The following is an 11900-nucleotide window of genomic DNA, read 5'->3' on the forward strand; positions in this document are numbered from 1 at the left end:
TATAACATCATGTTATAATTTTTATTGTAAAACCCTTGATTTTTTATAATCTATACATGTGTTATTCTTCAATGATTGAAGTATTACATGTTTGTTAACATTCTCTCTTTCATTTCCTTTTAGAACTGCTATTGTGGTTGTTTACACTTTTTATAGCAGTTGTAGTTATTTGCTGCATCCTATTATTTGTTACATAAACAATAATTTGCTTAATATTGACTGAATTTGTTGTAATTGTGTATATTGTATTTTTTATAATCAAAAACCAACTTGAACAACCCAAGTACAGAATTACAAAAAAAATGAAATGACACATACCTTATTTTTTTCTTTTCTTTATTCTAATAGCACTTTCGCGGGATCCTACATCATCAGTTGTATATAAATTATATAAAATGACATATCAAACATAACAATTTTTGTTTTTATAAGGAATGTAGGAATTTTTAAAGTATTGACTTCAGAAAAATAATTGTATGTATATTTCGTTTAGCTTGAATCTATGTTGTTTGTATTAATGTTGGTAATCTTAGTTTTAAAGTAATTATTTTTAAATTATCAAGATTCCCTGTTGGGAGTTAAATGAATCTTCATCAAAAACTCAAGCACAAGAATTTGAGTTTTTGATGAAAAAAAAAACAGAAAATAACAAACAAACAAACAGAATTTGAGTTATTTACATTAAGGGGGCTTCTTTTGAAAGGTCGCAACTTTTTGTTAACTAAAAAAAACATGCACTAACACGATAATTAGAAATATTGCTTTCTTATGCATTTTTCTGTATACAAAAGATAGTTTTACTGTTAAATATTGATTGACATAATTTTACTGTTTTTTTTTTTCATTTTACAAAATGAAATGTTTCTTATTATTATTCTTTGACAAAACATGTCATTGTCTTTTTCACAAAATCAATTTAAATATAAAGTAAAAAACTTCAAGATAAATGTACATTTTGTCTTTATTTTGTGTCAGTTGGTGCTGGCTACGATCACATGTTTTATTCTTTTCTCATTAAGAAAAATGAAATCACCAATTCCATCCATATTTCTTCAGTTTGTGTAAGTTATCAGGATTCAGAAAATACTAGAATATGTATCGAAAGGATATTATGAAAAAATTTTAATAAATTATAAATATAATAGAATATCAATATTATATAATGAATAATTATTAAAAAAATAATAATAATAAAAGTAATTATATCTTTTGTGTATTATTGTGATGAAGTGTAAACATTGTAAAATTACAGCTGATTTATGATTAGCTGGTCTTTTATAGGTAATTTTCAGTTAAATGGATATAATACACATATGATATTTATTATAAGTTATAAATTTTATTATTATAAATTTTTTTGCTGGAAAATCCCTATTTTCAGCTTTGAAGACAACAGCTTTATTGTTGATATTGGTACAACAGTTATTACTGGGAGTGTAAGGAAATCAACAAGTTCAGTCTGAAGGTGATTAGAAATAGTTAATGTGCACTTAAAAAAGGTAAAAAAAAATAACTGATATCACAAACACCAAAAAAACAGTTTTCATTGTCAAAGTGATACTGAATCTTCTTATCATAAAAACAGAATGATATAAAAAATAAAAATGGTGAGCAGATCCCTGAAAACACTTATAATGTTAAGGCATTCCTCAAAAGATAATTGTTTGCCCTGACTCTGAAAAAAATTTATATACAGATATACAAAGAAACCGAATATTATTTGCTACTCTCAAATTCTCTTAAAATACAATCCTTTGCATAAAACACAAAGCAAAAATATTTAATAAGTTAAGTCATGCAAAATCTTGAAAAATATTACAAAATTCACACACTATTGGTTTAGAAATAACAAAAAAAAATACAAGTAAGCTACTCAATCGTTAAGAATAACATCTATTTAGAGTAATATTATTTTGTAATTGAAACAGCTCTGTGACAAGTAAATTTTTGTAATATTTTTCAAGGTTTTACACGACTTAATTTATTAAATATTTTTTTTTTTGTATTTGAAGCAAAGAATTGTATTTTAGAGAAATTTGAGAGAAGCAAATAGTTTTCAGTTTCTTTGTACTGTGGTCACTGGTTATTATGATCATGTTGGGATTTCTGGTTTTGATCGTAATAAGCAGCACTCATATTAGTAAAAAATGGAGTCAGCAATTGCGTAGCCGACAAATGGGAGTAGGCTATTATGTACATGTAAGATCCAATCTTTTTAATTCTTATTTTCAGTGTAAAATAATGAGTAACTACATATTAACTTAAATTAAAAAATATATTACATAACTTAAAATAACAGATTATTACAGTATGTATGTATTAATTTTTGATTTAACAATTTGACCAATTAAAATTTAAATTATGGTATTTTTTTTAAAATCTAAGATTCATTAATTTTTTTACTAAGTCAATATCGGCTATTTAAAAAGTTATTTAACTTATGAAGTTACTTAAGTTAGCTATTAAAAGCTACATTAGCTTTTAAAAGAGTCATTAATTTTGTTTGTTTTGTCAATCACTTAAAAATGATTCTAAGTTGTACAAATGTCTATATTCTTCTTCGCCACCATCAAATTTCTCCAAAGCTCTTCGGATAGTACTCAAGGATTCCCAGACCTTCCTTGTACTTAACAGTTCTCTGTCTGCCTCTTCCTCTTTGTCATCATCGTTGTCTTCATCTTGCGAATTTTTAACATTTGATTGCATGATGTCTGCATCACTCATGAGTTCTGCAACGGATAAATCGTTCCCAATTTCTACCCATGCATTGAACTGTTCTTCTTCAATAGTTGTAGGCCTCTCAAGTTCAATAAGTACCATTTCTTGTGGAGCACTTTTTTCGTCTCCTAAAACAATTTAAAATACAATCTTCCAAAACCATATTCTAAGCTTTTGCTGTCATGTGCAAAGCATCTAAAATTGTGATCTTTGCAATCTTGGTACATATTCCTTCACCATTGTCTATCATGTCTTAAGTTTTTTCCTGAAATCAGATTTTAATAATTTCTTAATCGAGCAGCTGTATGACCAATGTAGTATTTGATGGTAAGAACATAAGGTTAATGTTCCCAAACAGATTTCGGTGTGCCATGCAGTTATCCAAAATTAAAGCATTTTTTTTTATTCTTGCAAAGCTTCGCATCCCATTCATGCAAGTAACTTCCAAATATTGACCCAGTTATCCATGCATATTATTATAAGCATGGATGACATTATATTTTATATTATTCACCTCTTTTTTTCATATCATTCTGTGTTTGTGATATGGAATTGACCAACACTTTTACAATTAAATTTGTTTTTTGGCTGTTGTGATGTAAATTTAATGAAAAATCTAAATCATATCCAGTATTTTATTTTTAAAATCTCAAATAAAATTCTTGTATTTATCATACACCTCTTTTTTTTTTTTAGATATCCATTCACAAAAGACCAGGAAATAGCAGAACCAGACTGGCAAGTATATTTAAGAGAAACTGCAAAATCTATACTTGCTGAACAAACTCCAAAGAAGTTACTTGAAATACGTTCTCGTCTTTATGAACTAATTGTACATGGAATACCAACTGAGATTATATTCAAGGTAATATATATATATATACTACCTGATCAGAGCTCACTTCACTCGCCCAGCCATGTAGCTAGAGGGCTCTGTCCCTTAGACTCCAACATACTTGTTATCCTCATGGTTTTGAGAATTTTAAATACTTTACAGATATATTCATTAAAGAAAAAAGATTAATCCTTTTACTTCATTATATTTCTGTTGCCATGGTGACAGAAATATGATAATGAAGTAAACGATTTTTTCCTTTAAAAATGAATAATTTTAATAACTACTTCACCCCCAAGGGGGCTAGGCCCTCAATCTATGGCCGAAAACCTTCCCTGGGATAATTAACACAAATGTAACCTGAAGATTTAAAGGAATCGGTTGGTTGGTTCTCGTATGATGCTGTTACAAGCAGACAAACAAACTTTCACATTTATATATATATATATATATATATATATATATATTAAACTAAATATAAATCACCAAAAAACAGTAAATGGATAAGTTAAACTTTCCATATTAATTTCAAGAATCGATTCACATGATCTCACATCTTCAGTTGTTATTAAATTCTATAATTACATTAAAATATATTTATTTGTTATTTCTTAATTTGTCAAAATTGTTCTTTGAAAATTTTGAAATTTATTATGGATGGATACGCAAATTCTGCTGTCCAGTATTGGAATGATGTAATGTTTAATTTTCATTTTCCCAGGATCCCAATAAAATTGATTCTTGTAATTAATATGGTAAGTTTAAAGCATTTATGTAATGTGTTTTGGTGGATTATATTTTGTTTAATATTACATTTTATTAGTGCAGTGGTCAGTATGTTAATTATTACATTTTCAACAAAAAAATTTGTGTGTGTATGTATATATATATATATATATATATATATATATATATTCAAAAAATAGCTTAACCAAAACAGTAACAGAAAAACCTAATACCAATAGCTGACTTTTGCGGGATCCCGCATCATCAGTGTACAATTGTATTGTACATCTTTGTATTGTATTGTATTTGTATTACATCTACAAATAACAAAAAAGAAATAAAAACTTAAAACTTTAGAAAACATAACTTCTAAAAATCACAAAATTTGTAACAACACAACCACTGCCATTACTGGAATGATATAAATTTAAATTACTCCATTCAGTTTAAATATACAACACTGGTTTTAGTGTTTGTGTTTTCTGCATTTTTAAGTTTTTATTTCTTTTTTGTTATTTGTTGATGTAATTATAGTTATGTACTGAATTATGTCAGTAAATAATTATAGAATTAAATTAACTATTGGTATTAGTTTTATTATTTTTTTCGGTTTTTCCGTTACTGTGTTTGGTGGTTAAGTTATTGTTTTTTGAATTAGATTAGCACAGTGGTCAATTTACAAAGATATATATATAATTTTTAAAAGTCATACATATTGATAAAATTTGTATACAATATATGATCTTAACATTTTATTATAAATTTCACTGCTTATTTAATTATACTAACAAAATCAATGAATTTATTGAAGATTTTAGAATAATGAGGACATAAAAATAAAAATATTTTAAAAACTTAACATAGGTAAGAAAATTATAAATACAGTATAAACATCATAAATAACATTAAAAAAAATATGAAAATTTTATTAATAACATTTACCTATTTCGACAACAAATTTTCCAGTAAATACTTAAATTACTAATATTAAGAGATGCTGATTATGAAGTATTACTTCCTAGTAGTATGAAAATTTAATTTTTATTCATATTAGGGGGTACTAATGTAGAAAAAAGTTTAATGTGAGATTTGTCTGCATGAAATCCTACTCATTGATTTTAAATTTGAAGCACTGAGCAAAACATTTCTAAGTTATTTTTATTTTTTAACTCTCATAATTACTGGCAACTTTTTTTTAAGTTGTACTGGCTACTTAATATTATTAGTGATAAGTGGAAGTTGTTGATTCCTAGTAAATATTTCAGACTTTAGTCAGGAATCTGGTATGAATGTTTATTAAAACAGATTAGTATGCCACCTTTTGTACTGATCTATACAAGTACTCAACATCAGCTCTCTCAGTTAACTCTCCACATTATTATAAAATTTATCTGATGAAGTGTTTATTCCCTGAAAAAACTTGTAACATAAAAAGAATATAAATGCTATGAATAAAATTATTTTTTATGTGTGTTCATTGTCATAAGTAATAATAATGCATGTACACTCAACTCTTTTCAGTATAATTGTATTTTTTAGTGTTAATGTAATATTATGAGAGATGTGTTTTTGAAGTGAGGTCCATTTTGGTCCAAAAACAAAACTGAAAAGTATGAACAAACTTTATTACTTAGGCATTCAAATTACATTTATTTACTACTTTTCTAAATAACCGCCTTCAACTTATCAAATTCTTCATAGCATTTCACTAGATTTTTCATTCCCTTTTCAAGAAATTTAGGTTTCATTCACAATCTAATCAGACAATTCATTTCCTTCATTTTCATAATGATGCAAAAATTCCTGCGGTACAGCAAGACATTTTTCCTTGCATGTGTCTCTTAACATTTTCAGCACCCATCCGGCATACAATTTTCATAGCTTAGTTTTTAGTCAAAACTTCATTAATCAAAGATCATGAAATATCAAAAAGAACTGACAGTGAAATACCAATTTTCTCAAATTTTTTGCCATCACCGTTTTCAATCAGATCATCCATTATCACAGGTGGTCAGCATGAACATTCTTCATCATGAACATTCATTTACCTTTCTTGAAATGAGCGTCAACATTGTCTTATTTTAGGATCACTAAAAAAAAAAAAACACCAATCTCCATGACATAATGGTAGCATCTTGGTCTTCCATTTGGAGGTTCCAGGTTCAAATCCCACTCAATCATGACATTTTTCATATGCTACAAATTTCCATTTCACATTCCCATGCATAAGTTTCAATGCTTATATGGTGAATTATGCATAACAAAAATCACAAATTTGCCTGTGAATTTCAGCCACAGAATGTTTTTTCTATCAAAAAACCAGATTACTCCTCATATTTCACATTTTTGGGATCATGAGTTGTAGCACTCATTATAAATGGATGAATATAATATACAACCTACAACAAAATTACAACTATTGTTATTAACAGCTGAGCCACACAAGTGCCACCTAAAATCACTTTTACCTGCAGCAAATTCAAAATGGACCTTACTTTAAAAAGCACTCCTTGTATATGTCTAAAATGTTTAGGATATCCGCTCCCTCATTATATATTCATCTCATCATTCATTGTATGTCAATATGTATTTTTTCCTTTTTCTTTCTTCTAACCTCATCTTTTATGTTATTAATATGTTTCATTCCTCTTTCATGACTGCTACATATATCATAATTACAGTTGCCATATCATTACGTTATCCTGTTCAAAATTAATCATTGAGACCTAGTATTTGATTATCCTATATTTTTTTTGTACAATTTCACATCAGGAAAAGAAGAAGAGACATTCAGAAGAGACGATGCAGAAGTCCTGTGAAGAAGAAGTATATCCCAGCCATGCACACTATGCCTGCCCATGGATGTAATTGCAGTATGCCATCTTGAACATTGTGTGTAGATGGAGGATGCCTTCTATTTGTCATTTGTTGCCAGCATGTGAATTTCATAGAACATCTCTAGAGTAGTAACTCCAGAGAGAATGGATGTTGACAATCATAACGCCTTTAGGTCAGTGGCAAATGCTAGGCTCCAGACACCCCTCCAGGTGACCATAGCAGTTGTTATGAGGATGGAAGCCACACCATATAAAGTCTCAGTTGCTTAAATTAGAGACAAGTTGTTGGAATAGTATGTCATGTTGTCCTGGTGGCTTCACTGAGTTGTTCTGAAGCCAGAGATAACCTGTACATCAATAATGACGGCCTACCCATTCTTAGTTGCAATTATATCTGGCTTTCTAAGATCCTCTTTGGTGTTAAAATAATGTTCCCGGTGGACCTCGTAGTTCTTATTCTTTGCAACAGCATCATGCAGAAGGATCCGTTGACTGTGGGTCCAATGGCAGCTGGTCAGCTGGGCAGTGGTCTGTTTTACACAGCATCCAGCTCTGCATGTAATTCTATGTATATGCCTGCGACCTCAAGATGTTCCCACCGCAGAAGGGAGACAATTGATCCCTGTGTGAATATATTGTACGTAGTCTCTGCCTGGAATTTATAAACATCTTGAAGCGATCCAGACAGTAGAAGAAGAGACCTTACCTGCTTTATGGAACTCAAAGCCATCGATGAACTAACAGAGCAAACCACACCAATATATGGCATGTTTTTACGGTGAAAGAAGAAAAGCGTCCCCTCAAGTGAGGGAATGAAGTACAAAGGAGATCCTTTTTTGTACCCAAGATGATAGAAAAACAGATTGAGTGACAGGGAAAACTGAACACTATAAAGAAGAGAGGCAGGAAATCAGCAATGCCAGAACTGTGAGCCCAAAAAAAGGAATCCCTAGCCCAGCACCCCAGACACTATTATGGAAAAAGGTAACAGGGACATTATACAACAGCTGCATTGCACTTACCCAACACCAGAGAGTGATAGATGTGCAGAAGTAAGAATGACCACACAGCCATCACCCTCTGCTACAGCTTCAGTGAAGTCAGCCAGTCATTGGAGGGACTCAACAAGACATTTTGAGAACTGGTTGGTCCAGTTGAATCAAAATTCATACTGAGATACCGACATTTCTGGATGGCATTGAGCTGTGGGATGGAACCCAAAGATAGATGAAATTGCCTCTCAACCAGAACTTTGAATGTCTTGTGTTTGCCATGTAGAACGATGGAAAATGCAAAACACTGTCCAACATTCAACATGAGACCATACCGCACAGCAGCACATTCAGAAGTGTCAGGCAAGGATTCACACCATGGAGCCGAACAGTAGGATGTCATTGGCATATGCTTCTGCTGACAACCTAGAGTCCAGGAGCTCGACAAAAACCTCGTCCAGCAACTCTCTGAGTGCCAGGTCAATTACATATGAAAATAAAAGTGACAACAAGGGGTCACCCTGTCAAACACATATAAGGGGAAGATTTTCCCTGGAGCAAGAAAATGGTTGAAGAAGAGGTAGGCGATCAATTGGGGGGCAGGCCGAGGGAATGCAGGGCAAAATCAATAGCTCCATGGGGAAAGGAATCGAAGGTCTTCACAACATCAAGGGATGCAACATGCAGAGGCAATAAGGAAAAGTGAGCGTTATGGATTACAACAGAGAATGGAGGTGTTCTCCGCACAACCGTCATCAAAACAGCACTGGCGAGGATCACCTAATCGCAAGCATGGAGATGTCAGGAAAGAATCTTATGAAGGTGCAGGACAACCACAGAAAAGACAGAGATCAAATGAAAGTTCGATGGCCGACCAGCACCTCCTTTCTTGGGACAAGAATCGTGCGGTTGACCAAGCTGCCAAGAAAAAGAACGATATTAAAAAGAAGAGTGACAAAGGAAAGGGGAACAACTCCCCAAAGGTGCAGGGTCTCCATCAGAATCAGGAGTTGAGCTGAGTGGAATGCAAGCAGTAACCTCATTGGGCATGGATGCATAGGACAGGATAGAAGATCTTGAAGGTGGAGTGTTGTTGAAAGAATCGTCAGGCGAAACATCAAGAATATCAAGAGCTGCTTCAACAAGTTGTTGATAGTGTGCCCCTTTAACAGACTTAAGGGTTCACCCGGACACTAGATCCAAAAGATGTTGATCAATGAATCTTACTCCTTCCTTAGTTGCTAAGGCTTCCTGTCGAGCCATAAGCCAAAGCTCTTTTGGCGTCCAGTGTACCTTCAATGACTGTATGATGGTAGCAGCTTTGTGCCCAGCAGGATGCTGCTGTTAGCGATGCACCCCAAGGCCATTGGCAGACTTGAATGAACACTGGCAGATATGACAAGTAAATTATGGTTCTTGCAGGGCAGAAGCACCAACTTATGTTATTTTTAGGGACAATGTGTTGGCTGGAAAAAGATGGCCGATTGGCCGTTCCCAATCGGTCTGTATCATCCAAGGCTTGTTTTTCTTGATCAAAACTAACCTAAGATACAACCCATTAGGGCTGGCAACCAAGGTGGGAGGCTGAGGGCCCGTGAGCCTTTAAGAAAGCGTTCAGTGTTAGTTCACCTGTCCGGTGGTATTGTGTAAGGACAAGGTACTAACAGTCCCACCACGTGAATGCAGTTGATTTGCACATGTATGACAACAGAAAAAGTGTATTGACAGTTGGTGGTAAATAAAAAGAGACACTAACCTCCTGAAGGAACAGAGAAACTACAATAAGGCATTCTGCATTGTCACCACTTTCGACACCAAATATAGAAACGGGATTCAACTTCTGCTTTAGGCTTGTTAGCTTAACATTATTTACAGCATACATATCTGCATTCTAGACTTAACCATTAGTACTGTGTTTACTTTATTATTGAGGTCCATTTCTTCAATAATTCAGTTATCCTCCAAAGATAAATTTAGGTTGAACTAAGTGATTGCTATTGTAAACTTATTCTTAATCTACTCTTTCTTAAAGAAAAGAAAACTATTTTCTCTATTTCCAGTTTATATAATGAAGTTCTTGAGAAGATCTTTAATAATTTTAGTAGTGTGAAGAAATTCAGTCTCAAGTTATCAGTGGGTCAACTGCATAATTTTAATGTTTTATTGTAGGTAAATACCTGTTACATTTTATTTAGATTGGGAAATTTTTTAAGCTGTTATTGGTAGTCTTTAGGTTTTATTTATCACTATTTTATTCAATATAATTTGCAGTACTCTTTGTAATTTTTCATCACTCACAGATAAAGGAAACTATTGAAAAATGAAAAACAAAAACATAACTGAAAATTGCTATTTAAATATCAGAGGGTGGTTAAAATTATTTTAGTGTTATACATCAAACAGCATAACTAAAGTATTTACTTGCTATATAACTGCTAACATTGATAAGCATAACTGCAGTAAAATATTTTTTTATAAATTGTGTAGTCTAAACATGAAAACCTGTTATACAATTCTAAAAACTCTTTTACTTAGAATAGAAGTATTGGAATTGTAACTACTACTTTAAATGAACTTTTTCAAATTTTACTCTTTTTTCAAATTATTTAGATGTCTATTAAACCTTTTTTCAGATTGTTAAAGACTAACATTCATCGTTACAATGAATATCTTCATTTATCAATATTCCTGCCAAAATGATTTTTCAAGTTCCAATATATAAATACTTGGGACAGTGAGTATTTTTTTCTGAAATAAATAGCTGTCTCCACGGATGTTTTGGCTATTTATATATAGTGCAAATAAACATTTTATTTTATTATTATGCCAAAAACTTACTTTTTGGTAAACTTTTCTTGTGAAATTCGTTTTATTGTAAAATCTTGTAGGTAATATAGATATACTTTCTCCAATTTTTTTTAAAAATGTTTTCTGTAATTCAATTTTTTCAGGGTTTGTTAAAGGAATTAATAAAAAATTGTGATTTACAACTTAAAACAGCTGTAATTGAACTGGCTGCATCAACTGAGCACCGACTACATAAAGGAGCAAAAGTAATATTTCACTTAGAAGCATTTATTGCTAAATTTATGGCTCTTTATCTTCAGTTTATGGAGGATACTCTTGGCAGTTTATATTAATAAAAAAAAACAGACTATTTCTTACCTTGGAAATTAGCTTTTTGTATATTTCTTTGTTTTTTTATTTTGTAAATAAAATTTTCACTTCAAATCAGTGATTATCAGTTATTACGTTTCCAAATTTCCATAGAATTCCAACACCAAAATACAAAAAAAAGAATATAAAAAACATTCATCAGTTTAATTCTATATAAAATAAATAAATGTTATAACCAAAGTAAAAGTATATCATATTACATACATAAGTAAAGATAAATAAATTCAAAATTTACATTTATAATTATAATTGTTCATATTTCTTTTAAATCTCACTTTTGTGGTGAATGAGGATACAGTACTAATTAATTGTTTCCAAATAAAGTTCAATTTAAAACTGTTAAGTACATAACTTTTAATAATTTTATATATCTCCAAAAATAACAATTTAACCATTAACTATAACAGAAAAACCTAAAAAAAAAAAAACTAATACCAATAGTCAACTTTCACGGATCCCACATCATCAGTTGGTACAGGATTCCACGAAAGTGGGCAATTGGTATTGCTATTTTTGGTTTTTCAGTTACTGTGTTTTGGCGGTAAAGTTAGTTTTTGTATTTAATTAGCACAGTGGTCAATATGTTAATGTTTTATTTGATATATACAATACATA

General features: G+C 31.0%; 1 protein-coding gene across 2 annotated transcripts in view; it reads left to right on the forward strand.

Moving 5' to 3' along the window:
* The window catches only part of RfC38 (replication factor C subunit RfC38), a 37149-nt gene extending 25813 nt beyond the window's left edge, over positions 1–11336 (forward strand). For both annotated transcript variants that reach the window (XM_075359070.1, XM_075359068.1), the window contains exons 6-7: positions 3415–3583; positions 11060–11336. In XM_075359070.1, coding sequence (XP_075215185.1) covers positions 3415–3583; positions 11060–11248 — 358 coding nt within the window. In that variant the 3' untranslated portion in view covers positions 11249–11336. The remainder of the gene's footprint in view (positions 1–3414; positions 3584–11059) is intronic.
* The last annotated feature ends 564 nt before the right edge of the window (positions 11337–11900 follow it).

This window comes from Lycorma delicatula, chromosome 3 (assembly GCF_047948215.1).
Source record: "Lycorma delicatula isolate Av1 chromosome 3, ASM4794821v1, whole genome shotgun sequence".
In the NCBI taxonomy this organism is placed as follows: Eukaryota; Metazoa; Arthropoda; class Insecta; order Hemiptera; family Fulgoridae; genus Lycorma; species Lycorma delicatula.